Source organism: Cololabis saira, chromosome 4 (assembly GCF_033807715.1).
Source record: "Cololabis saira isolate AMF1-May2022 chromosome 4, fColSai1.1, whole genome shotgun sequence".
NCBI classification, from domain to species: Eukaryota; Metazoa; Chordata; class Actinopteri; order Beloniformes; family Belonidae; genus Cololabis; species Cololabis saira.
This window is the reverse complement of record NC_084590.1, coordinates 44223298-44250975: the sequence shown is the minus strand read 5'-3', so window position 1 is coordinate 44250975 and position 27678 is coordinate 44223298. Positions and strand designations below refer to the sequence as shown.

Genomic DNA, 27678 nt, shown 5'->3' with positions numbered 1-27678 from the left:
TTTGTATAATTTGTCTTGTAAAATTGTAAATAGGTTATCCATATTTTTATTCAGAAGTGTCCTTTTCACTACCTCAAACTGCTGCACCTTTAACATGTTTATACTGTACATAGAAATACCACATTTGTTTATTGTTTATGGTTTATTTTTACTACCAAAGAGCGAAATTACCGGAGTCAAATTCCTTGTTGGACAATGTTCGAACCTGGCCAATAAAGCTTATTCTGATTCTGATTCTGATTAAGATAGCAAGTTTTAAAGGATGAAATTCTTTGTTTTGTTGTTTTGTTTTCTTAAACTTCTCACGAAGTGTTGTTTTTTTTTTTTTACATGTACAAAAATAAAATAAATCAAATCAAATCAATTAGAAACATAAAAAGACAACAAAGCAAGCAGTCAACCAGTTATCTAGGCGCCGTCCCGCCGCTAGGGGGCAGTACCGGTTGCTAGGGTGCGGAGCGGTTGCTATGCGCCGTCTCGCCGCTAGGGGGCGGGGCGGAGCGGTTGCTAGGCAACGTCCCGCCGCCAGGGGGCAGTAGCGGTTCCTCCAGACTCTCGACGACTTACCCGCGCTGCTGGCGGAAACACAGGTGGGCCGCAAATCTTACGTTTGACCATATTTCGCTTTATTAACGATGTTTTTAAGAGCGCATATATGTAATTATCTACAGAACTTGCACGTGGCGTCAAAAAGTTCCATATAACGTGAATATTCGCCTAGTTTGAGCCACTTGTTTTGCACCGGGGCGGCAGCGCGTTAGCATGATGCTAAGCTAAATGGTCGCCGTCCACAACAACGGAGTGAGAGATTAATGTGAAAAACTGCGATTCTAACGCGCTTTTAACTAACTGTGTTTGTTAGAAATGCATTTATGGGGGGAAATAGCTCTGTTGGCGAGTAGTTGCATGTTTATCCTGCTCGTAGGGAAGTAAATGAGGTTTGACCCGCGCAAATACTGGATTCTCATCTTTTTCCTCTTTTTCTCGCTAAATACATTATAAAATATAAAATACTTATATATTTTTTACTTTGTTTTACTATTTCCTGCACGTGTGTGTTGAGTGTACTGCTGCTGCACATTGATGGAGGAATAAATGACAATCGAATCTAGTTCCCTGTATTATAAATACAGACGAGACTAAAAAGCAGGATTTTCATCTTTTCTCTTTCGTTTTCGTTTATTTCGAACAAGTATAAAAAACAAGAAAAACGCTAAGAAAACAAATACAGGTTGGACATTCCACCGCATAAAAAAACATTAAAACACATATTTTCAAGTTACATGTTCGTAAAGGAGTGGGAGGAAGTATACATTTATTTAATCCCACATTTCCACAACTAACACAAATTATATGTCTGTATTTACTTTTTATACTATACACTAATTTGTATAAATATTTATAATTTTTTACAAAAATAACCTGTTTAATACAAGGTGTAAACTCTATCATAAATATAACTATGATATAAATATAATACGTATATCTAACTATATAAACATACAAAGACAAAATATTAGAACACACACAGCTGGTGATCTTTAAACACAGTCTTCCCTTTTATACCTCAAATAAACCATTTCTTTATATTTCTTCTTAAATTGTTTTATGTTTGTACATTCTTTTAACTCCAAATTCAAACCATTCCACAGTTTAATTCCAAAAACTGATTCAAAAAAACAAATAAAGTCTTCAAGTTTAGGGTTCCCCTCAAATTATAACCCCCTTGTTATGTTGAATGTTATCCGGTAGCGAATGATTTTTTGCTTTAAACATTAGTTGTGCAGATTGAAATGACACTAGATCCATGAGTTTTAGTGATTTAGACTGTAAGAATAGTGAGTTAGTGTGATCTCGATATCCAGCCTCATGAATGTTCTTTCTTGTACTGCACTACTTTTATTTTCATTCCACTGTATATACTGTTTATATTTTGTAATAATATATTTTTTGTTTGTGTTGTGTGTACTGCAGCTGCACAAAGTTAATTTCCCCACTGAGGAATAAAGGACAATCTAATCTAATCTAATTCCCTGTGTTATAAATACAGACGAGACTAAAAAAGCAGGAGCACCATGAGTCTGGACGTGAAGAAGCTGAAGGTGAACGAGCTGAAGGATGAGCTCCAGCGGCGCGGCCTGGACACCAGAGGCCTGAAGGCGGATCTGGTGGAGCGGCTGAAGGCGGCGCTGGAGGTGGAGGAGCAGGAGGACTCCCCGGAGCTGGGGGAGCCGGGGGACCACGACCTCCAAGACCTGCAGGACCTCCAGGAACATGAAGACAACCAAGATGATACCCCAGAGCAGGAGCCACCAGGTACAAACACATACCATTTTTCTTTACTTGTTGTGTTATGAAAGGTCAGTACTTCTCAAGTGCTACCGGACACTTAGGATTCACAGACAGGAACAAAGCCTTTCTTTAGTTTCTTTAAAGGAGTGAAAGCTTAATTTAGGGATAAAAGGATGAGATCACATTTGCAGCGATCGTCCCACAGCAGAATAAACTGTCGCTTTTAGCCTTTGACGAGACTTAAGAAAGTTATTCTACATTAGAGACAGACAGGTATCCTGTACCTTAGGAGAGAGAGGATGGAGATCTCCACCTCTGCTCTTTGACACAGATGCAGGAGGCAAACTAATCCACCTCAGACACCAATACGAGCCGTTAACCAATCAGAGGGGAGCCTGAAAGAACTGTGCACATCACCAAACTAATGGCACTTTTCCACCAGTACCTACTCGGCTCTACTCATCTAAACTCGGCCTGGTTTCTTTTCCATAACAATTCAGCACCTGGAGCAGAAGTAGGAGGTTGGAGCGAAGCTGCTGTGGCGTATTTGTTTGTGTGATCTAAATGAAGAAGACAACAACACTAAAGATGTAGAACCTTGAGGAGATGATAGATGTGCTGCTGGGTCTGTGACTTGTGTTACATATCAAGTTAAAAAATGAGAGTGAGAGAAGCTTCAAGCGGCGACACTTTTTAATTTTTTTTAGTTTGTCACAGTGCTGCTGAAAAGTCAGCTGGGAGCCACGAGCTGCTATGAAGTGACGGAGCTCCGTGTAGATCTGGTCGTTCCTTATCGCCCGTCTAGATCCCTTTTTAATTCTCTCCTCAGCCACCAGGTTTATGAACATCTGCACCTCAGAGTTGGATCTCCAAACAGACTTCTGCTGCCGTTGCTGGTCGAATAAAATGATCAGGAATCCGCCGTCAGAGTCGCTCTTTTGCTGATGTCACATCCTGACTCAGGCGTCTTGACTCCAACCCCCCGACCAATCGGTGGCCTGTAGTGTGATGACGTCAGATACAGACGCTTAGAACCTCTGCAGAATAGTTACAGAAAAAGTATCTAATCGGCACGTTAGACCCCTAGTGGGAAAGAACCAAACCGAGTGGAGGGAAGTCAAGCCGGGCTGAGTAGGTACTAGTGGAAAAGCGCCATTAAAAGTAAGGGCCCCTCATCTTAGGACCTGTTTTATTTATTAAAGCTTTTTCAGAAGTGTAAATAAGATATTCTTACATTTGTACTGGCCTCGGGTCAAAAGGAAACATAAAATAGATCAATAGCAATTCATTTAGAAATACACATGTGTATCATAACACTTATTTCTTTTCTATTCATATATTTCTATTTATGGCACTGCACTTTTTATTTGTATCTTTATATGGGTGTTTGGTTTTTGGGGTGTTTTATTTATATGTGACAGTGAATCTGAATCTGAAAATCTGAATGATTAGCTCCGAGATCTCCAAAATCTGCACTAAGATTATCACCTTCAGTTATCGCAAGCAAGAGTATGAGCTGAAAGTTTTGCATTTTTATTAATTTATTTTTTACAATGTGCAGAAGAAGCGAGTGACGACGATGTTGACGACGACATTGCACTTCAAGAGGAAGACGAGGGCAGAGATTCGGGTGGCTACTATGAGGACGAGGAGGCAGAAGGCGAGAGCTTCGAAGTTCAACCAACTAAAGCCGCGGATCAAGCCATGCCTGACTTCACGGCGGATGACGATATAAATGAATCAACTAAGGAGCCTGAAGAGGCAACCAAACCACAGCCGAAGGTGGAGGAGAATGAAGCGACCAAACAAGGTAGTCTGTTAAACCTACTTCATGCTGATGTTTTTGCAACAATATCTAGATTTGAGTCCCTAACTTTGCTTGCTTTGTCTGCTTTTGTAGAATGTTAAATGCTTGAAACCATTTTGATGAAATTTGTTTCTAGTCTAAACTATTCAGTTTTAGACCAGGGGTGTCAAATGCGGCCCGAGAGAGATTTTCATGCGGTCTGCGAGAAGTTTCCAACGCAAAAAAACGAAATGTTAATTTACTAAAAAGGAAGGCATAAATAATTGCCATGAATCGCAGCATATCCGATAATATATTTCATCTACAAATCCATCGTTATTCCACAAAGAGAGCAGTTTTTGACATTTTTTTAGTTTTTATTTGCCGATTTTATTTCTTTGTAGATGGTTGTTTATTCTTATTAACTGACTACTATTATATATTTTCGCAGGAAAAATATCACTGGTGACTGAAGATGATAGAAGATATTTATTCAGAGAATTTCAGTTTTGAATACGAGGATAGTGACAAAGTAAAACAGTTAAAAGAGAAGTGCTGACTTTTTTGGCACACTAGCGTAAATATCCGCGCCAATTTTTAAAAATAAATACACTTAATTGTATTGGAAAAATCTCTAAATCACAAAGAAACACTCTCGGATGTAATAAGAAAGATTTAGCTTTTAATTAAATTTCCTATGAAAAAGCGAAATATAAAAAAAACATACTTGTTTCTGTTTATCTTTGTAAAATGATATTAAAGGTATCTTACATAATTTGAAAAAAAGCGAGAAATTTCAAGAAAAGATCCTGAAGAAATATATTTTACATAATTAGAGTGTAAATAAAGTGCATATTTCCTTTAAAACTAACTAAACTGATTTTGGATTAGAAGATAGTAAAAAAAAAAAAAAAAGAATTAGAAAAAAAAATGTTTGCACCGTTTTTGTTATTTTGAGCGCGCGGCCCGCGAGAAAAGAATTGGTCAAATCCGGCCCGCCAAGCAAAATGAGTTTGACACCCCTGGTTTAGACTAAGTCTGCTCCGGGGTTTTGTTTCCTTTGGTTTTTACATTCCTTACACAGGGTTCCACAGCGGAGCCTAAACATACCGTCTTCTTCATTCTGTGAACACCATGCTTCTGATAAAACTACAATATTTATTGTTGCTTTTTTTTTGTTATCTTTTCAATGTAGAAATAAAGGTGGAAGTCAAAACGGAAGACGGCTATGAGCCCGCCGGGGACAGAGAGCAGGAAACTCCGGGGACGGAGCAGCAGCGTGGGGAGGATGCTACAGGTCAGGCTGAGCAAGTCAAATCAGAATCTGACAAAGGCGGAAACGTCAGTCGCAAGAGGCCGTATGAGGAGAACAGAGGCTACGGCTATTACGAGCACCGCGAGGAGAAGAGGTGAACACAGAACTTCACTTAGGAAAAAGTTAAATTACATGTGAACTTAACCACAGTGGCTGTAAAAGTCAAATAATCTGCTGATGTTGTGCAGATCCAGAACACCACAGCCTCCTGCTGAAGATGAGGAGGAGAATATTGATGACACTCTTGTGACGATTGACACGTGTAAGTTCAGGATCTTTCATGCTTTGAGTCGTATAACTGTTGTACTTCTGGGTATTTATTGGCTTGTATTCAAAGACTTGTCACTAACAAAGTTAATGTTTTCCGTTCAAGTAAAGTATATTCACTGGCTTCCATTCAGCTTTCTACTTTTTACTGTCTTTACTGTCTTTTTGTTGATCATGGAAGAACCGCCTTCTCAAGTTTACCAGTGGCCACAGTTACATGATTTTTTTTTTAATTCGCAATTAATTATTCCGAATTAAATAATTCAGAATTAAACTATTTTCCTTTGAGTTTACATGGAAATAGTAATTCCGAATTGAGGTTTACATGGAAAACACGTTTGATCGGCTTTCTCCAATTCCTCTACAGGTCTGGGGGTTGGGAAGGTTCTGATTGGATAGGGGGGCGGACCGGGAGTTACGTCTACCGGAAGAAAAACTAACTTAGCCGCTACAGCTTTGAAAAGCTCACAATTTTAATGTTTCCTGCCATTTGTTCTTTTAATTATTTCCAGGTCCTCCAAGCTATTTATTAAATAAATGGTCTCTGCTCTTGACCACCGTTTACTGCGTGCTGCCATCTTGAAACTTTGTTTGGAAAACAAGCCCAGCGCGGAATAAAAGTGCCATGGCGAGCAGCGCAGAAAGACCGGAATTAATTTAAAGCGGAATGAGTGTATACATGATCGCAGAATTATTCTATTCGGATTTAAAATCGGAATAAACCAGCCACTTACTTTGGAATTAAGTTAAATTCGGAATGGCCATTTTCATTCGGAATTAGGTGTTTATATGGTCATTTTTACTAATTTTAAATCGAATTAAAAAGGAATTAAACTTCCCATGTAAACGCACTCAATGATTAGAAAGACAGAAAGTTATAAGTCGTCAAAAAAAAGAAAAGAAACTGATGCAAATCATCTATACGACAGCTGTTCCAGCTGAACTCCCTCTGGCTCTGAGCCAGCTGGCTCGTATCCTAAAGCATCGTTCAGCATCTGTATTCACGCTAACTCGGAACATAAAGTTTAATTAGATCATGTTAGACTTCAGTTGGATAAATACGTTACCAGGGAACTGCGTCTGTGAGCATATGTTTTTCCAGCTATGAACTAAACAGGGCCAACATTTGCTTTGCTCTGTGTTTATGCGTTTCACAGGAACAGATAGCGTAGCGCACAGTCATTGATGTGGCTGGAGAGTCGGCTCACCACAACACTGTGGACTGTGTTCAGTCTTCTTCCACAGAAAGCCTCTTGTTTATCAGAACAAAGCTGAACTCCAGTGCATTTTTACCTCACAAACATTCAAACAACATGCTCTGATGAAGTAACACAGGCTTCTGCATGAGCGTCAAGTGAAATATTTTCAATCAACATGTCTTTGCGCTACATTTGTGGGTGGATTCTAGGGCGTGTTACGGCAGGTGCGTTGGGTGGAAATGCAACTCACTTTTTTCCTCCTTCTTTCCAGACAACTGCGATTTGCATTTCAAAGTGTCCCGGGATCGCTACAGCGGTTATCCACTGACCATCGAAGGCTTTGCTTATCTGTGGGCCGGAGCCAGAGCAAGCCACGGTGTCACCGGAGGCCGCGTGTGCTACGAGATGAAGGTAATTTACAGGATGTTAATCTTGTTCTGGTGTTGGCTCAGCTCCATGATGATGAGATTATGGTCACCGAAGAATAAAAAGGTTCACATATTTATTTTTTTAAATAGTATTTGAGAAATGTGGGGTCACTGCTTTATCCAGTATCTTTAAACGGAAGTATAGCAATTATTTTTGTTCGGAAATTGAATGTAACAGTTAAGGAGTCAATATTATTTACAATTGAGGCATAAATCTTTAGCGGTCTGTCATTTTACTGGTTGTCCAAAAATATTTTGATTGCATTCAGATTCTTTACCGTTAAAGATGTCTTCTTATACGAAAGTCGAGCTTCTGGCCTTCATTAAAGACGTGGCAAAAGAATTACAGTTTCAGTTTATTTATTTTTTTTGTTAGAGAGGGACAACGTACATTAAGAAACATTTTATAAAATAAAATGTAAATGTACCCAATTGTAGCCAAAATGCTAGTTTACATTGGCAGTCCCCCTGCCAGAAATGATAGGCTAGTACCTAGTAAAAAAAGATTAAAACACAAGTACAAACACATCAGCAATAACATATAACATATATAATTCAACCCTTACAATATACACAGTTCATCCCCACATCGATAGTATACACATCAATGTTCACATCTTTGATTATCGATCAACCAATTCCTAAGATTATATTTGAAGACATTGTATGAAATGGACTCTCTAATGTTCTGTGGGATGTTATTCCATTCAGGTGCTGTTTTATGTCTTAATCACATGGTCCAAATCTGCGTTGAGAAGCCGCTTTAATATTAGAGAGAAAAACTTCTTCTCTCATCTGTTATTTATTCATTTTAGTTTCTTATTTATTGATACTCTGGGATATCCTCCAGTGCTGTCATGCATGAATACATGTAAATGTTCCTGATTTCCTTCAACTTTTGTTTCCCTTCAGATCAACGAGGAAATCCCCGTGAAGCACCTGCCCAGCAGCGAGCCTGATCCCCATGTGGTCCGAATCGGCTGGTCCCTCAACCACTGCAGCACTCAGCTCGGTGAGAGGACGATCCGTGTGCTGTTTTAACAGCGGTACAAATATTTACTGGTACTGTCTTTATATGGAAACCATTATTTATTCTGCTGTGTTGTAGGAGAGGAGGCCTTCTCCTTCGGATATGGAGGGACGGGAAAGAAATCCTCCGACTGCAAGTTTGCAGACTTCGGCGAGAAGTTTGGAGAAAATGACGTCATCGGCTGCTACATTGTAAGGAGTCGTTGTTTTCTGAAGCATCCTTAGAATAATTGATCTTTATGTTTTAGATAATTACCGTATTTTCCGGACTATAAGTCGGTCCGGAGTACATGTTGCACCAGCCATAAAATGCATCATAAAGAAGGAAAAAAACATATATTTTGGGGGAAATTTATTTGATAAAATTCAACACCAAGAACAGACATGTCATCTTGAAAGACAATTTAAAATAAAAATAGAATAGAGGCAACAACACGCTGAATAATTGTACGGTTTGCTTACGTTACATGACACAACTGAGAACGTGACTGGTATGTTAACGTAACATATTAAGAGTTGTTCAGATAACTATAGCATAAATAACATTTTAATAAGTTTACCAAACCATCCGTGTCTCTCCAAATAAGTAAAATCCAATGAAATCTTCATCCTCTGTGTCACTTTTAATCAACTCCGCTAACTCCAGAGGTAGAAGATGCGCCGCTTCCTCTTCTATGTCGCTTACGTCAGATTCATCGTCCTAGACCAGGGGTCGGCAACTTGCAGCTCTAGAGCCGCATGCAGCTCTTTAGCGCCGCCCTAGTGGCTCCTGGAGCCTTTTCAAAAATGTTTGACCTTTTTTAACTTTTTTTCTTTCCCTTTTTTCATTTTATTCTTTTTTTTCTTCTTTTTTTTCCTTCTTTTTTTCTATTTTCTTATTCTCTTTCTTTTTTCTTTATCCTTTTTTTCTTATTTTTTGCCTTTTTTCTTTCTTTTTTCCTTTCCTTTTTAATCTGGGCATTTTGACTTTCCACGAAATTCTGACTATTTTCTCGTCATTTCGACTTTTTTCTCAAGATTGTACTACAACATTAATCTTGACATTTCGACTTTTTTCTTAACATTTCAACTTTTTTCGTGAGATTGTACTTCAACATTAATCTTGACATTTTTCCTTTCACCTTTTGCGGCTCCAGACATATTTGTTTTTTGTGTTTTTGGTCCAATATGGCTCTTTCAACATTTTGGGTTGCCGACCCCTGTCCTAGACGAAGAGTGCCCTCTTGCGGTTTAGTGTGAAAATAACATGTGAAATAATAAACCGGTAATAATGTGTTCATAATTTCACACATAAATCGTCCCCCTGGCCAAGCTATGAAAAAAACAACAAAACGACTTAGAACCCCACATAATTCTCTCCATACTGCAAATAGCCCCATATAAGTTCAGAAAGCCCACGATTTTCTTTGTTTCTGCCCCGTAACAATGATTGCAGGACTTTGACAGCGGCGACGAGGTGGAGATGGGCTACTCCAAGAACGGAGTGCAGCTGGGAGTGGCGTTCCGGACCACCAAGGAGGCGCTGGCCGGACGCGCCCTGTTCCCTCACGTGCTGGTCAAGAACTGCGCGGTGGAGTTCAACTTCGGCCAGCGGCGGGAGCCTTTCTTCCCCCCACAAGAGGGCTACACCTTCATCCACGATCTCAGCTTGGAGGACAAGATCCGAGGCACAAAGGGGCCCGTCAGCAAAGCCGAGTGTGAGGTAAAGTAGAGTCGCAGCCGCAGGACAGGGAGTATCTTGCCAACAACCTTTCAACTGCTAGCAGCAGTGTTGAGTGGATGCATGACGCTTTGTCCTGGATAAAAGTTGACCAAAGGCTGGCGTGTAGCCTGGTAATATTTTTGTTCAACATCTGGAATATTGGTAAACCTATCAATTTGTTATCACATCTAAAACCCATCAATACTCAACATGGCTCTGCAACCAGATCTGCTTCTGGTGTTTATTTATTTATTTATTTATTTATTTATTTATTTATTTATTTATTTATTTATTTAAAGGACAATGTGCAGGTACATTAAAAAGATGGCTGCACCAGAGTTAGCCACAAGCTAATTTCCATCTGTAGTCCTTGACAAACATAAATAGTACACATTAGGGTTTACAATGACAGTATTCAAATGCAAATACAAGAAACAGACTACTGTACAATGTCCTGAAACCACAATATAAGGTTGACATTTAAAGCACTTAGTGGAAGTACAAAATACAGACTGATTAAAATAACATAGATTAGAATAATTGAACATAATATAAGGTTGGGTCAAGATAAATAAATCAGAAAATCCAAATGCCATCAGTGTTCACTTTACTCTCCTCCACCAAGAACCAAAGCACTAAAGAGGCTACAACGTATAGAGCAGTAACATACTGGAATAAACTTCCACCACATTTGACCCTGATTAACAATAAAGCTAGATTCAAAAATAAATGAAGAAAAGCAGTACTTAGCAAGGAAGTCAGTTTTAGTGAGTTGGTTTATTCTGAAATTCTCAGAGTGTAAAATGGAATATTTTTTGTTGTTTAGTTCTGGCTGGTTTCAACAATTTAAGGGTTGAATTCCATTACATCTCAGATAATTTTTGTTTAGATTTAGTTATGTTTTAATTGTAAGGATTGTATTTTGTTGTTTTATGTGTGGAATGTTGGACCCCAGGAAGAATAGTCTTCACTGCAGTGAGGACTGATGGGGATCCGTAATGAATGAATGAATGAATAAATAAATAAATAAATAGGAAGTTTCTGTGCCAGTAAGGTTTCCATTTCTTAAGTCATATCTTTTGAACTTTAAGAGTGAATACGTACATTTATTCTAAGACTAAACACAGAAACCTTCATGAACAGATATCTGTGTGACGATTAAAAGAGGATGAAACTTAACGGACTTGTTCTGCCTCGTTCCAGATCTTGATGATGGTCGGCCTCCCCGCCTGTGGAAAGACCACATGGGCCAGCAAACACGCGGCGTCCAATCCCGATAAAAAGTACAACATCCTGGGCACAAACGCCATCATGGACAAGATGAAGGTCCGGCTTCAACTCCAACTCCAACCAATCAGAACATCCGCCCACGTTTTCTTTTCCGCCGTCTTGACCTTTGGCTGTGTGCCGTGCAGGTGATGGGTCTGCGCCGCCAGAAGAACTACGCCGGGCGCTGGGATGTTCTGATCCAGCAGGCCACCCAGTGTCTGAACAGGCTGATCGAGATCGCTGCCCGGAAGAGACGCAACTACATCCTGGATCAGGTACTTCACCGCCTCCTTCACTGTTGAGATGCGCGCCACAGTCAGTCAATGTGCCCTGATGATCACTTTCTCTCTAATGGATTATTTATTTATCTTTCAGGGGGTCTCTGTGTATTATAGAGTAGAAGAAGCATTGATCACCCTCTTGTCACTTGCTTGTCATGCCCTGTAAAACGAAACTGATTAATGGCTCTCATAAGTGACAGAAAAATGTCGTGTTTTCATCCTTCAGTATATTTGCACTTGCTATTTTTTTCTTGTCAATACAGTATTGTTTGTCTTGTGAATTTCAACAATGTACAAGTAAACCATGACTATGTAAAGATGTTGAGAAACAAGTAAGCTCTGACTGGTGAGTAAGAAAAACACCTTCTGTTGCTAATTTTAATAAGACAAGAGATGATAGCTTTCTTTAAAAGCTATTTTGAGTGAGATACATGGAACTTTTGAGTGTATTTGTTTAATTAATTGACCCTGAAGGTAAGTAATGACTAACAGCGTTTAGGTTTTCAGGTCCTTGCGTGCAGCTAATGTGAAAACCAAGGTAGGTTGGTCTGGTGGCTCCGTGGTGTTTCTGTGGATGCTGTGAGTATGTGCAGGTAGGTGTTACCTGTCTGTGATTGTCTGGACTGGGACCTCGGTTCGCCTGAAGGTGAGGTGAGTGAGGTAGGTGCGGAGGGACCCATTAGACTTAGATTTCACCGCTAATTACTCAAGATCAGAAAGAGTTTTCTTATACGGTCGACAATCATTCAGAGGCGTGCAGATCTAACATAAATGTTGACGTTTAAGCTTTTAAAATGAAGTAATTCGGCAGTTGACGTATGAACTACCATCCCAAGTATTTCCAACAATAATTTTGATTAGTGCGTTTATGCAGATTTTATTTAACTTTTTACAGTTTTTCCATTAATTGCATACCACTTTTGTAAGTCAGAGAACGGGTGCATACGTTGTGGCATCATGGAAAGCTGTTGTTATATTGATCGACAGGGCATCTTGCTGCTCTTCTAGTAACCTTGAGGAAGAGATAATGGAAACTTGAGCGTAACCTGTGGTGATCCTCGCTTCGTGGGAAACGTTAGACATCAGTGAAAGTCGGGCTTCTGTTGTGGCTGATTGTTAATGACACTTCGGTTTAGCAGTCTGCCGGCGTGGGCTGCTGTTATACCGTATTGGCCTGAATATAAGACGGTGTTTTTTGCATTGAAATAAGACTGAAAAAGTGGGGGTCGTCTTACATTCGGGGTCTAGACGTTATACCCATTCACAACGCTAGATGGCGCCAGATATCTTTAAAGCGAATGCTGAACTTAACTCCCCAGGCCAAAGCGAACCCCTGTCACGAAGAAGAAAAATAAAAAATAGTATAAGAAAGAAAAGAGAAGAAAATAAGAGAAGAGATAACAGAAAGTGGAGAAACGTAGCGACAATCTGGAGAAAAGAAAGAGGGTGAAAGTTCGGCAGGTTAACCGGCAGCTGAGGAGAAGTTATGATGCAAACTTCAAGATAAGGATTTCAATGAGGCAAAATAACATGCTTTTTCTCTCTCGAATATATTGTTATAATCATTTGTTTCAGATGTACTGTACTTATTTTCTGTATAAAAATTGAATTTGGTGTTCAAAAAGTCTTTCTTCAAACTTGAGTCTTGAAAAAGAGGGGGTCGTGTTATAATCAGGGTTGTCTTATATTCGGGACAATACTATTATATATGTTATACTTCTGTTATACTATTATATATTGAGGGAGTTATAAAAGATTATCTTATCTTATACGTCACAGCCGTATCTTCGGTTTCATTTGTCGTAAAAGCTCGTGTGTTCAGTTGCTGGAGGCCGTTACGGGTAACGAGACGGCTGTCAGGCGGATGCGAGGCTGCGTTTATCTGTATCTGACGTGTTTCTTTGGTGTGTCGGGTCAGAATTAGAGCAGCAACGAGGATCGGACTGATCTAGTCTTCTACGTTATGAGACATTATTTTTATATTGATGTTTCTGACTGCCCTTTCAAACGTGGCTCATGATCGTGTCATAAAGACTGCTCAGTTAATTAAAGCTATATTGACTGCTAATCCGTGCTGGTCGTGTCTTCTGCTGTAGTAGCTGTTACAAATGAGGAGTAGCTGATGTTGGGTGTGGCAGTTTTTTATTATTTTTTGTTAAAATTGCACAACTTAAATTTCTATGACTGAATAACACGAGTAAGACTAAATCCACGACTAGCTGTGACTTGTAGTCCCAATCTGTCTTTAGCCTCTTCGCTTTAACGAGTCCTGATTTATTTGCTGAAGAACTGTTTGTTTAGTTAAGTACGTCGTCGATACTTCATCTTATGTCTATTAGTTTGATTAGGAATCGCTGGTTTCCTGTCGGTTGAGCAGGAAAATAACACTTCAGTGCACATTCAGAAACCTGTTGTCATAGAGACTTTCATACTGGTGACCTGTCGTCATGGAGACTGTCATACGGGTGACCTGTTGTCATGGAGACTTTCATACTGGTGACCTGTCGTCATGGAGACTTTCATACTGGTGACCTGTCGTCATGGAGACTTTCATACTGGTGACCTGTCGTCATGGAGACTTTCATACTGGTGACTTGTCGTCATGGAGACTTTCATACTGGTGACCTGTCGTCATGGAGACTTTCATACGGGTGACCTGTCGTCATGGAGACTGTTCTAACTGGTGACCTGTCGTCATGGAGACTGTTCTAACTGGTGACCTGTCGTCAGAGATTTTGATACTGGTAACCTGTCGTCATGGAGACTGTCATACTGGTGACCTGTCGTCATGGAGATTTTGATAATGGTGACCTGTCGTCATGGAGACTTTCATACTGGTGACCTGTCGTCATGGAGACTTTCATACTGGTGACCTGTCGTCATGGAGACTTTCATACTGGTGACCTGTCGTCATGGAGACTTTCATACTGGTGACCTGTCGTCATGGAGACTGTTCTAACTGGTGATCTGTCGTCATGGAGATTTTGATACTGGTGACCTGTCGTCATGGAGACTGTCATACTGGTGACCTGTCGTCATGGAGACTGTTCTAACTGGTGACCTGTTGTCATGGAGACTTTCATACTGGTGACCTGTCGTCATGGAGACTGTCATACTGGTGACCTGTCGTCATGGAGACTTTCATACTGGTGACCTGTCGTCATGGAGACTGTCATAGTGGTGACCTGTCGTCATGGAGACTGTTCTAACTGGTGATCTGTCGTCATGGAGATTTTTGATACTGGTGACCTGTCGTCATGGAGATTTTGATACTGGTGACCTGTCGTCATGGAGAGCGTCATACTGGTGACCTGTTTCGTCATGGAGACTGTCATAGTGGTGACCTGTCGTCATGGAGACTGTTCTAACTGGTGACCTGTCGTCATGGAGATTTTGATACTGGTGACCTGTCGTCATGGAGATTTTGATACTGGTGACCTGTCGTCAGGGAGATTTTGATACTGGTGACCTGTCGTCATGGAGATTTTGATACTGGTGACCTGTCGTCATGGAGATTTTGATACTGGTGATCTGTCGTCATGGAGACTTTCATACTGGTGACCTGTCGTCATGGAGACTTTGATACTGGTGACCTGTCGTCATGGAGACTTTCATACTGGTGACCTGTCGTCATGGAGACTTTGATACTGGTGACCTGTCGTCATGGAGACTTTCATACTGGTGATCTGTCGTCATGGAGACTTTCATACTGGTGACCTGTCGTCATGGAGACTGTCATACTGGTGACCTGTCGCCAAGGAGATTTTGATACCGGTGACCTGTCGTCATGGAGATTTTGATACTGGTGACCTGTCGTCATGGAGATTTTGATACTGGTGACCTGTCGTCATGGAGATTTTGATACTGGTGACCTGTCGTCATGGAGACTGTCATACTGGTGACCTGTCGTCATGGAGACTGTTCTAACTGGTGACCTGTCGTCATGGAGATTTTGATACTGGTGACCTGTCGTCATGGAGATTTTGATACTGGTGACCTGTCGTCAGGGAGATTTTGATACTGGTGACCTGTCGTCATGGAGATTTTGATACTGGTGACCTGTCGTCATGGAGATTTTGATACTGGTGATCTGTCGTCATGGAGACTTTCATACTGGTGACCTGTCGTCATGGAGACTTTGATACTGGTGACCTGTCGTCATGGAGACTTTCATACTGGTGATCTGTCGTCATGGAGACTTTCATACTGGTGACCTGTTTCGTCATGGAGACTGTCATAGTGGTGACCTGTCGTCATGGAGACTGTTCTAACTGGTGACCTGTCGTCATGGAGATTTTGATACTGGTGACCTGTCGTCATGGAGATTTTGATACTGGTGACCTGTCGTCAGGGAGATTTTGATACTGGTGACCTGTCGTCATGGAGATTTTGATACTGGTGACCTGTCGTCATGGAGATTTTGATACTGGTGATCTGTCGTCATGGAGACTTTCATACTGGTGACCTGTCGTCTTGAAGACCGTCATACTGGCGACCTGTCGTCATGGAGACTTTCATACTGGTGACCTGTCGTCATGGAGACTGTCATACTGGTGACCTGTCGCCAAGGAGATTTTGATACCGGTGACCTGTCGTCATGGAGATTTTGATACTGGTGACCTGTCGTCATGGAGATTTTGATACTGGTGACCTGTCGTCATGGAGATTTTGATACTGGTGACCTGTCGTCATGGAGACTGTCATACTGGTGACCTGTCGTCATGGAGACTGTCATACTGGTGACCTGTCGTCATGGAGGCTGTCATACTCGGATTCAGATTCAGAGAAACTTTATTCATCCCCGAGGGGCAATTCAGGACAACTAAGCAGCAAACAAGACAGTAAATCCGCTCAGCTGCCGGCCGGTCGACCACAACGAGCAGCGACCCCAAACCGGAACAAAGCAGAGAAAGGGTGACATTGGGGGTGGGGTGAGGAGGGAAAAAAAAAGGCATCTTCACACTGTGTTTATACACAGTGAGAAAGTGCAAAAAAAACACCTCAGCAAATAAAACACATGACAAATTTACATCAACTTCACAAGACTTATAGCCAGGAAGGCGTTGAAAATAGGGAGGTGTGGTTATCAGCAAATGTATGTGTGGCGGTGAGTCCATGAACACGCTCAGAGCTGCCTCAGCCTATGTCCTTTGTGTTATCGGACGGCCCAGGTCTGTGGATGATCTGGAGAGGGAAGGGTTATTCCGGGGCAGAGTCACCTTGTTTACATTCCACCAGGGAGATTGTGACTACAGCGATCAGCCAAACTGCTGTGTCAAGGCCAGATTATAGAATCAACAATTTTATTGAAAAGAACAGGCAGAGCAGTCATTTTCCGTCAGCCTTAAGTCTCTGGTTCCTCAATGGCGACTTCAAACAGACGAATTTGTGATCAATTCCCGCCAAGCCGAGCTTCCAACTTCTCCATGTTCTTTTCCATCTTGCCAATGAGCTCGAAGACCGCCGCTAGCCTGCAAAAGCCTGCATCCAGCTTACGGCCTTGCTCCCCCAGCGTTAAAGTCAGAGTGTTAGTCGCAGCGCTTATCCCTTCAAAGCTCGGAGAGGGCCAAAACAGCTGTCACCGACTTACGCGTTTGTCGATAGACAAGGAATCCCCCCGCTCCAATTAGGAGAAATCCTGCTATCATAAATCCAATTATGAAGGCGTCTTCAACGTCCTCGACAGACAAAATCGCTAAACACAACGGCTTCCAATGTTTCCAGGATTCCATTGTGTATCCAGCAAAAAATGTCCCATCGGGGCAAGAGGGCTCCCTCACCCCCTCACTTCTCGTCGCAAAAATTTGGTCGATTGTGCTGAGAGACCAGTTAAATCAATTCCACGATTAGGTTTCGGAGGAATGAAAAGAAAAGACTGAAGACGAGACAGAGCAGTAGCAGGGCAGATAGATAAGGGAGAGGAGCAGAGAAGCGTCCGCCTTCGCTGAGAGCCGGAAGAGAAAAAAACTGGTGACCTGTCGTCATGGAGACTTTGATACTGGTCATCTGTCGTCATGGAGACCATCATACTGGTGACCTGTTGTCATGGAGATTTTGATACTGGTGACCTGTCGTCATGGAGACTGTTCTAACTGGTGACCTGTCGTCATGGAGACTTTCATACTGGTGACCTGTCGTCATGGAGATTTTGATACTGGTGACCTGTCGTCATGGAGACTTTCATACTGGTGACCTGTCGTCATGGAGATTTTGATACTGGTGACCTGTCGTCATGGAGACTGTTCTAACTGGTGACCTGTCGTCATGGAGACTTTCATACTGGTGACCTGTCGTCATGGAGATTTTGATACTGGTGACCTGTCGTCATGGAGACTTTGATACTGGTGATCTGTCGTCATGGAGACTTTCATACTGGTGACCTGTCGTCATGGAGACTTTGATACTGGTGATCTGTCGTCATGGAGACTTTGATACTGGTGATCTGTCATCATGGAGACTTTCATACTGGTGACCCGTCGTCATGGAGACCGTCATACTTGTGACTTGTCGTCATGGAGACTTTCATACAGGTGACTTGTCAGTGTAAAATAGGACTTTGACATTAATACGAGGTTGTTAAAATGCAGAAGTGATGACTTGTAGATGAACGGCTGGGATTTCCTTAAAGCTAAATTTTGACAGTTTTTTTTTAATGTGTCGGTTGTTTGGTTGATTGATTGATTTGAGAATGAACAAAGTGAGATAATACAGCCTATAATCGGTGTTTGAGTAGCTCACGTGTTTTAGGAAATCGAAACACCTGAAATAGTTTAAGAGGATGAAGATGTGACCGTTTGAATATTCTTGCTACATTATCTTATTTACAAAAATACTCAAATATTAAACATTTGTGATCGATTGCAATTTGCGTAATTCATTTAACGCCTTTATGTAATCATATAAAAGTGAGGCATTTCAGCTAATTAATTTAAGTCTGAACAACTAAAACAGCCAATTTGCAGTATTTTGCCGTCGTTGCGTCTTTTGTAATTATTTTATGGTTTTAAATATTCTTGATTTTACGTTTCGGAAACAAAGATTTAAAAAAAAAAAAAAACTTTTTGGAAATGGTACATTGTTACAAACGGGACTAAAATAACTTAGTAAACGTCTTATCTGCTACAACTGACTGTTTTTATGATTTATTTTGAGATGACTGAGCAAACATGACGTAGTTAAAGCGTTTTGGGTCCCTCCCCTTCTGATTGACAGCAGTCCCGCGGTCCCTGAACGCAGCGTGTGTGAGGTGAGTCTGTGGGTGACGAGAGGCCACTAGCGCTTGAAAAAACCTAGACTGACATCCGAGCCAAACCTCTCTCACTTGACTATTGCAGGGTTCCAGCTTCCTTCCAGTGGAAAGCCATTACAAGTAAACAATAACAAACAAGCTTCTACTTCTTTCTTGTCACCATTGCTAGACAAATGTATATGGATCAGCAAGGAGACGAAAAATGCGTCCTTTTGAAGGTTTTCAACGCAAGGCTATTGTAATTTGTCCCACGGACGAGGATTTTAAAGAACGAACATTAAAGCAAACCAATGAGCAGGGGAAGGATGTGCCCGATCATGCTGTTTTAGAAATGAAAGGTAGGAATGCTGTGGAAACAACAAATAAAACACCAGATCTACTTTTTACTTTTTTCTATGTGTTGTCTATAAAATCAAACTTGGAAGATGTCCCCTCCCCCCCTTCCCTCATCGTAGCCTTTGGCCAAAATATCAGACCTGGATTATAAATATTTATATATATATCTTTTTTTTTAAGACAGTTCACATAAATTGATTCTTATTTTTGCCCTCTATCTGCCACCTGTCATTCCGCTTTACTTCTAACGCGCTGCAAACTGAGACTTGGGCCTCGTTCAGGGCCGTAACTGCACCGCTAATATTGCACAACTGGAATCCATAAAAAAGGCAGTTTCCAAATAACAAACTTGCTCTCACATGCTGATTTTTATTTAATTTTTTTATTATTATTATTATTATTTTTTGGAGGCTAGTTTGTAACATCATTACATGAGCTGTCTTTGGTTTGCAGTGCAGTTTCATTTTTTCACCAGCTTTTAAGTTCTCCTTTTTGTCCCCCTCCGTTTCTGAAGCCCCGCCCCTTTCCTCCTCCTCCTCCTCCTCTGTCTACTTAAACAAATGTTTCCTCCATCATTTTTTTTTTTTCCCTGGAGGGAATGTTTGTTCCCTTTTACCCTGCCAACTGCTTTCATTTTCTGCTCTTAGTTTCTCTGATTTTCCGCCGCCTCTGCATCGTACTAATTGTTTTTCGTCTTGTCTTCCGGTGGTGTGGCTGCCCTGGTCCTCACCTCAACCCCCCTCCCCCCTTCTCTGTCTCTCTCTCTGTCTCTGTGCCTCTCCATCCGTCTCTGGCTGGACGGGCGTCTCTCTCCTCCTCACGGTGGACCTTCTCTGTCAATCTCCAAGCCAACTTCACTCTCCCCGAGCCCTGCGACTTCCTGGAGGCCGTGACGTTCGTGGATCTGCAGAGCGAGGAGGCGGAGAAGCTGCTGAAGCAGTACAACGAGGAGGGCCACAAGGCCGGCCCGCCCCCCGACAAGCGCTTCGACAGCCGGCCGGGCGGTTTCCGCGGCCGTGGTGGTAGCAGCAGCGGCGGCGGCAGCTACCAGCGCTACGACAACCGGGACGGGAACCGCGGCGGCTACCAGAGCCGCAGCAGCGACGGGGGCAGCGGCGGCTACAGAGGAGGTGAGACGAGCCGGGAAGTACAGTCATCCCTGGGTTTTCTCAGGGGTTACGTTCCAAAAAGAACCCCGGATAGGCAGGGCTGGGGATCGATTCAAATGTCAAGAATCGATTCCAATTCTTAAGATTCAGAATCGATTATCAAGATTTGATTTGATTCGATTCCGATATTGATTTGGGTTAGTGTTGTTAAAATAGTTTTTTGAGCTGTTGCATGAATTATATGACTGTAGTTATGCAACATATTAATACTAGTATTATATTGAGTTTCAACAGCAAGTATTGCAGCTAATGATGCTGTAAGGACCAATCAGCTCCCAGAATGCTGATAGAACTGCTTTCAGAAACATCGTGGGGCAGAATTACCAAACAGATCCAGGGAGGAAACAGAGACGGATGAAATCGGTTTTATTCCATTTGAATTTTTTCAATTTTCGGTCTATTTCGGTTTTAAATTTTTGAGAATTTGGTTTTTAGCATTTTATGCAAATGTAACCCCTAGACAGTATATAAAGTAATGAAATATAGACAATTTATGCAATTATAACTGAAAACTTTAATGTTTTCATACCTTTAAACATATTTAAAGGCAAAAACATGGCAGCAGTTGTTCTTGTGTCCAACAAAACATTCCTTTTTTGGGCATGAAACAAAAAAATACCAAAAAATCGATCTTTAGACATACGAATCGATTTTTAGGAATTACTATAAGAATTTGATTTAGAATCGGAAAATCGATTTTTAGCACCGCGACCCAGGATATTGGATCTGAACGGGAGAACCGGTGCAGAACGTTTTGTCGACTTTATGGGTTCTGGAGAATATTAACAAACTTAAATTTGGCAAGCTGTTTTATGTACAGTACATATTAAACCATTACGTTATTGACAAACAGGAAGTGAAGGAGCGCGGAGCCTGTTTAGCCAATCAGAATGCAGAACACAATTAAAATCTGTGAAGCAGCGAGACGTGAAAGATGAACCGCGTTATAGCGATGACTGTATTTCAAAATCTGGGTTTTTAAGTTTTCCAGCTTTCAACACGCGGGCAGGGCGACATTACTCATAACTTTTTTATGTTAAAGGGAATCTCCAGTGTCAAAATCAAGATGAAATCTTTCTGGATTACTGACGTTGGCAGCGGCAGTTTCTCCAGACAAGCTGGCGCCTGTAGCTGGTTAACTCCACTTGAGCTGATCCACCCACAATATTGACACGACAACAAAGAGGTTGGAAATGAACCTCAGAGAGAAAGAAGTGATCAGGTGATGCAAGACGCACGCCCTGCTGAGTAGTTGGGTGGAGCCGTCTCCTCCCTGACACCTCCCGCTTCATCAGTCAAGTGATTGATAACTCGGATTGTCAGGGTGGTTTTAAAAATGGTCAATATCAAGTATGAATCACAGAGGGAGAGATATTTCACACCCGTGCTGCTGCCTCCTCCGTTACCGGGAGGTGAAGGGTTGGGTTTTATTTTTGGAGTCAGTTCTTTTCCTTTTTAATAAATCAGCACAGTTTTTTTTTATTTTCTTTCCTCTTATGTCTGTATAGTACGACGGGGTATTAGGGCCAAACTAAGACAAAAAAGAAATTGGAAATTATGAGAATAAAACCATAATGATATGAGAATAAAGTCGTAAAATTACGAGAATGAAGTGGTAATTTATGAGAACTCTAACAGGAAGAGCACATACGTCTTTTGTGGTTCCATCTGCTGCCATTCAAAGAGGTTTTGTTGTTTCTCAGGAAACAATGAGGATGATCATAAAGATTTTCCTCTTCCACAAAAGATGCAATTTCTTCCAAGTCTGTGGTTCCTTCTTCGAAATAGACGCAGTCGTTTGCACAATGGTTTTAAAGTCCTTATACTGATAATAATTCGATGTTGATGTGCCAAAAGATTAAGTATTTCCTTATTTGTGAAACCTGTACCAAAATATAACTACTTTATTCTCGTAATTTTACGATTTTATTCTTGTAATTTACGACTTTATTCTCGTAATATTACGACTTTATTCTCGTAATATTACGACTTTATTCTCGTAATATTACGACTTTATTCTCGTAATATTACGACTTTATTCTCGTAATATTACGACTTTATTCTCGTAATATTACGACTTTATTCTCGTAATTTTACGACTTTATTCCCGTAATATTACGACTTTATTCCCGTAATATTACGACTTTATTCTCGTAACATTACGACTTTGTTCTCGTAACATTACGACTTTGTTCTCGTAACATTACGACTTTACTCTCGTAATATTACGACTTTACTCTCGTAATATTACGACTTTACTCTCTTAATATTACGACTTTACTCTCGTAATATTACGACTTTATTCTCGTAATATTACGACTTTATTCTCTTAATATTACGACTTTATTTTCGTAATATTACGACTTTATTCTCGTAATATTACGACTTTATTCTCGTAACATTACGACTTTATTCTCGTAATATTACGACTTTATTCTCTTAATATTACGACTTTATTTTCGTAATATTACGACTTTATTCTCGTAATATTACGACTTTATTCTTGCAACATTATGACTTTATTCTCGTAATTTCCTTTTTTTTGGTCTTATTTTGGCCCTAATACTCCGTCGTAGTATAGTATATAGTATGAGGTGGAAAAAAGAGGATTTATTTATTTATTTTTTTGATGCGGTTGTACGTTCCAGGACTCTGCAAATGTCTGTAATGTGATTCTGGTTTTCCAGGCTACAACCGCGGCGGATACAGCCAGAACCGGTGGGGCAACAGCTACCGCGACAGCGGGTCCGACTCCCGCGGCAGCTACAACCGCAACCAGCAATCAGGGGGAAGCTACAACCGCCCGGTTCCCTACAACAAGGGCGGGTACAACCAGGTATGCCCGGCCGTCGCCCGCGACGACGATGATCTGCAGGTGAGGAGGAGCAGAGCGCTGACGGTTGTGTATTTGACTTCAGCAGCAGGGCTACAGCCAGAGCTACAACCAGGGCTACAACCAGGGCAACTACAACCAGAGTTACTACGGCAACTACAGTCAGTACCCAGGATACAGCCAGACCCAGAGCTACAGCCAGCCGGCCGCCGCCGCACAGACGTACAACCACCACCAGCAACAGCCGGCCCAGCCGGCGCAGCAGCAGCCGCAGCAGCAGCAGCAGCAGACGCAGAGCTACAACCAGCAGTATCAGCAGGTACAGCCGCACGTCCCTGCGTTACGCACATTCAACCCCCCGGGGCTCGGACACAACTATACACGGCTCTACAGGACTGTCTCAGAAAATTAGAATATTGTGATTTTCTGTAATGCAATTACAAAAAATGTCTGGATTCATTACAAATCAACCGAAATATTGCAAACCTTTTATTATTTTAATTAGTGATGCACCGATTGTTCGGTAACCGAAATTGTTCGGCCGAAAATGGCAAAAAAAACACTTTCGGTGTTCGGTGGAATAAGTGGGGAAAAAATGAACAATTAATAACGGCGTTGTAAAATAAGGAAATAGACTGGCCGCTCCCGTAACGGTTGCACCACAAACATAAATCGTTGGCCAACCAAAAAGTAACCACATAAGAATTTTACCTAACATTCACCAGGAGGTGGAACCAAAACAACATAACGCTGGGAAATTAAAAAATGTTAATTTTTTTATGTTCAATAAATATTTTCTACCTTGTAATTTTGTAAAAGATTTTTTTCTTTGAAAAGCATGCCTAAATCAAATTATGCAATGGTGAAAAAATTGGCAAAATAAATGAAAAACTGCGAAGAACCATGTTCGGTATTCGGCCAAGTGTTTATTATTATTTTCGGTTTCGGCCACAAATTTTAATTTCGGTGCATCACTAATTTTAATATTGCTGATCATGGTTTACAGCTTAAGAAAACTCAAATATCCTATCTCAAAAAATTAGAATATTCTGGGAATCTTAATCTAAAACTCTAAGCCATAATCAGCAATATTAAAATAATAAAAGGCTTGCAATATTTCAGTTGATTTGTAATGAATCCAGAATGTATGACATTTTTGTTTTTGTAATTGCATTACAGAAAATAAAGAACTTTATCACAATATTCTAATTTTCTGAGACAGTCCTGTAGATTCTGCAGCTTCAGTTAACAGATAAGTTTACTTTGTTTTCTTCTTATCTTGGATGATCTCTGTTTGACGTCCTGTTACACAGAAGTCTGACACACAATTACTGAAGAAATACGGCGTAGCTGCACCTTTTACCACCTCTGATGTGTGAGGTCACAATTTAGCAATAAATTACACAGAAGATGGTGCAACTATGTTTAATCTGAGGTATGTTGTGGTGAAGAGGCTGGAGAGTCTTAATCACGCCGTGTCGTGATTCACCACGAGTTGCCGTGCTGATGTTGCACTTGATAGATTTCAGTTTTATCCAGAGTCCAAAACCATTTGATTTGCTGTAAAAGCTTAATTAAACTCATTAGTTGACCCTTTGTCAAACCCCCATTGTTCGGTCGGACTAAACTGTCATCTCTCCGTCCACTTCCATTGTAAAAACAGGGTTTTACATCACTTTATTTCTAATTATTGGACCAAAGAAAATCAACAGCAACTAGATATAAATAAAAAGGAATATTTTCAGGTACCGTGGAGTTTTAAAAAAACGAGATTTTCGGTGAAAATGAAATCTTTTGATTAGTTTAGCTGATCCACGTAGCTTTATCCAAATTTACGGTTGGTTTTGGGATGAAATGTATTCCTGTGATTCTCTCTGGGTAGCAGGTGTCACTTTTCCAATTTTTACAACCGCTTAACCATTTTAATATATAAATAATAAACACTTTCAGGGTTGTAGCTGCTGCAGAGCCGTTTTGGATGTACGGATCGGATTCCCGCCAGTTTGGGGATAAAAGATACGCTGCACCCTCAGTGTTCCTTTTTACAAAGTTTTATAAAATAATCCAGTGATTTAAATTTGAATACAAGTCAAGTAAAAACTACTTTTTCCGTGAACGAGAGAGACGGCTGTTTGCCGGATGTAGCAACGGAGGATGATGTCTCTGATTGGTCAGTCAGGGACCAATCAGAAGTTCACAAAGGTTCAATTCCTACTCATGTGTTCAGTTTTCATCGTTTAAAATTGGGTTCCAGGTCATATTGGCTAGAAAACAGTAAATTTGAGGATCAAAACATTAGATTTCCTCTCAAATGGAGATGTTTTTGGACTCAAGAAAGCAAGACGAGCCGAGGTGGGAGTGACGTAAGCTGCTTGTATCTAAGTTATGGATGGGCGTTAGGGACTAAAAAATGTATCACGATCATTTCTGGCATTTATCCCGATAACGATAAAAATGAAGATAAAAAAAATACCAATTCAACTCCATCTTTTTAACTATAAATCTTTCTTTCTTTCTTTCTTTCTTTCTTTCTTTCTTTCTTTCTTTCTTTCTTTCTTTCTTTTGGCTCATTTCTTTTTTTTCTTTCTGGCTCATTTCTTTTTTTCTTTCTTTCTTTCTTTCTTTCTGGCTCATTTCTTTTTTTTCTTTCTGGCTCATTTCTTTTTTTTCTTTCTGGCTCATTTCTTTTTTTTCTTTCTGGCTCATTTCTTTTCTTTCTTTCTTTCTTTCTTTCTTTCTTTCTTTCTTTCTTTCTTTTGGCTCATTTCTTTTTTTTCTTTCTGGCTCATTTCTTTTTTTCTTTCTTTCTTTCTTTCTTTCTGGCTCATTTCTTTTTTTTCTTTCTGGCTCATTTCTTTTTTTTCTTTCTGGCTCATTTCTTTTTTTTCTTTCTGGCTCATTTCTTTTTTTTCTTTCTGGCTCATTTCTTTTTTTCTTTCTTTCTTTCTTTCTTTCTGGCTCATTTCTTTTTTTTCTTTCTGGCTCATTTCTTTTTTTTCTTTCTGGCTCATTTCTTTTCTTTCTTTCTTTCTTTCTTTCTTTCTTTCTTTCTTTCTTTCTTTCTTTCACCTTCCTTCCTTCCTTCCTTCCTTCCTTCCTTCCTTCCTTCCTTCACGTACGTTGTGCGTGGATTTAACGCAAAACCATAAATCAGCTTTACAAAAAAACATCAACGGGAATTTATCGTTTTTACCACGAGATGAATTCTTACCGTAGGGAATTTTTTTGACGGTTTATCGTGAACTGTAAAATATCACCCATTCCTAATCTAAGTGTTGTTGTCCCCAGACATTAACCGGTGTGCTTGTGTCTCCCCCCCCCCTCCAGTATGCTCAGCAGTGGCAGCAGTACTACCAGAACCAGAACCAGTGGAACCAGTATTACAGCCAGTACGGCAGCTACCCTGGCCAGGGCAGCCAAGGCTCCTCCGGGTCCCAGTAACGGGCCCGGGCCCGGCCCGGGCCCCGCGGACCCCCAGTGTCCCCCAGCACTCGGGTCCACTTTTGTACAGTCTCACGTTGCGTCAGCGATCATCCCGTCTGGTCCCACGTCGGTAGCCTCCATCCCCACCAATCAGTGTGCACACAAATTGTATACAGTTTGATGTCTCGTCCTAATTTTTTTACTGAATCGAGTCTTACGTAAAGCTCCGACCGTGAGGTGGTAGATGTTAGGTCTCCAACATTTGAGGAATGTGTCAGGATCATGCGTTGAAGATGGATATTTCAGCTCAAGAGGCAATTGTACATTTCTAGGATGCAAAAGTGTGGAATAAAGGCGGCAACGCTTGGGTGATTTAGCTTGCTTTGAGAAGCTTAATAAAGATCAAAAGTGCATGCTTTTTACCTTCATGACCCCCCCCCCTCTGTCTTGCTCTTTACTTTTCAGTTCCGGAGTGAGCACATTTTATTTACCACGTAGAAAACAGACCTGGGACATTTTTTATAGGTGTTTGTACTGTAGTATTTAATCCTGCCTTTGATTAAGAATATTTTGCCACTCTTTGTTTAGTAGTTGCATCTGCACCCCCCCCAACCCTCGCACCCTCGCACCCCCCCTTAATTTTGTGATTGCTGTTCATGAGTCCAGTAGTTGAAGCCTGTCATGCCATTTTTTCTTTTTTCTACCTGAAAATGAAATCTGATTTTGACCAGTTACGCAAGCTTGTCTTGACTTTCTACAATAAACACGGTTGTATACACCTGTAGACGAGTGTGCGTCCTGCTTTTCTGTCCCCCGGGAACCAAAGACGCCGCACACAACTCGTTCTGAGGGGGGGGTTCATCAGTGTTGCTCCTATTTTTCAATAAACTTGAAAATCATTTTAAAGGACAAAAGAAGTTGAAAATAACTCGTACACTTTGTTCCGGTGCAGTTCTACGGAAGAGTATTAAGGCCAGGCAGGAGAAAAATAAAAATATTTTAGAGGAGGAAGAGTTTTTTCATATGCACTGAAATGTTGAGGAAAAAAGAAATGTCGAGATTAATGTTGAAGCACAATTTCAAGAAAAAAGGCAAAATTT

At 40.8% G+C, this 27678-nt stretch overlaps 1 protein-coding gene across 2 annotated transcripts; it reads left to right on the top strand.

Moving 5' to 3' along the window:
* The first annotated feature begins 502 nt into the window (after window positions 1–502).
* On the top strand, window positions 503–27362 carry hnrnpul1 (heterogeneous nuclear ribonucleoprotein U-like 1). Of its 2 annotated transcripts, none has more exons than XM_061719895.1 (16): window positions 503–590; window positions 2051–2316; window positions 3854–4102; window positions 5274–5487; window positions 5582–5655; window positions 7131–7270; window positions 8200–8299; window positions 8396–8508; window positions 9752–10018; window positions 11222–11344; window positions 11434–11562; window positions 18987–19155; window positions 20002–20283; window positions 23010–23158; window positions 23244–23474; window positions 26483–27362. In XM_061719895.1, exons 2-16 carry the CDS (start codon window positions 2076–2078, stop codon window positions 26594–26596), a joined length of 2595 nt encoding a protein of 864 aa, XP_061575879.1. In that variant the 5' UTR covers window positions 503–590; window positions 2051–2075; the 3' UTR covers window positions 26597–27362. The 2 variants fall into 2 exon arrangements, with proteins under 2 accessions (XP_061575879.1, XP_061575878.1); XM_061719894.1 differs by having other exon boundaries at window positions 23241–23474.
* Window positions 27363–27678: the final 316 nt, after the last annotated feature.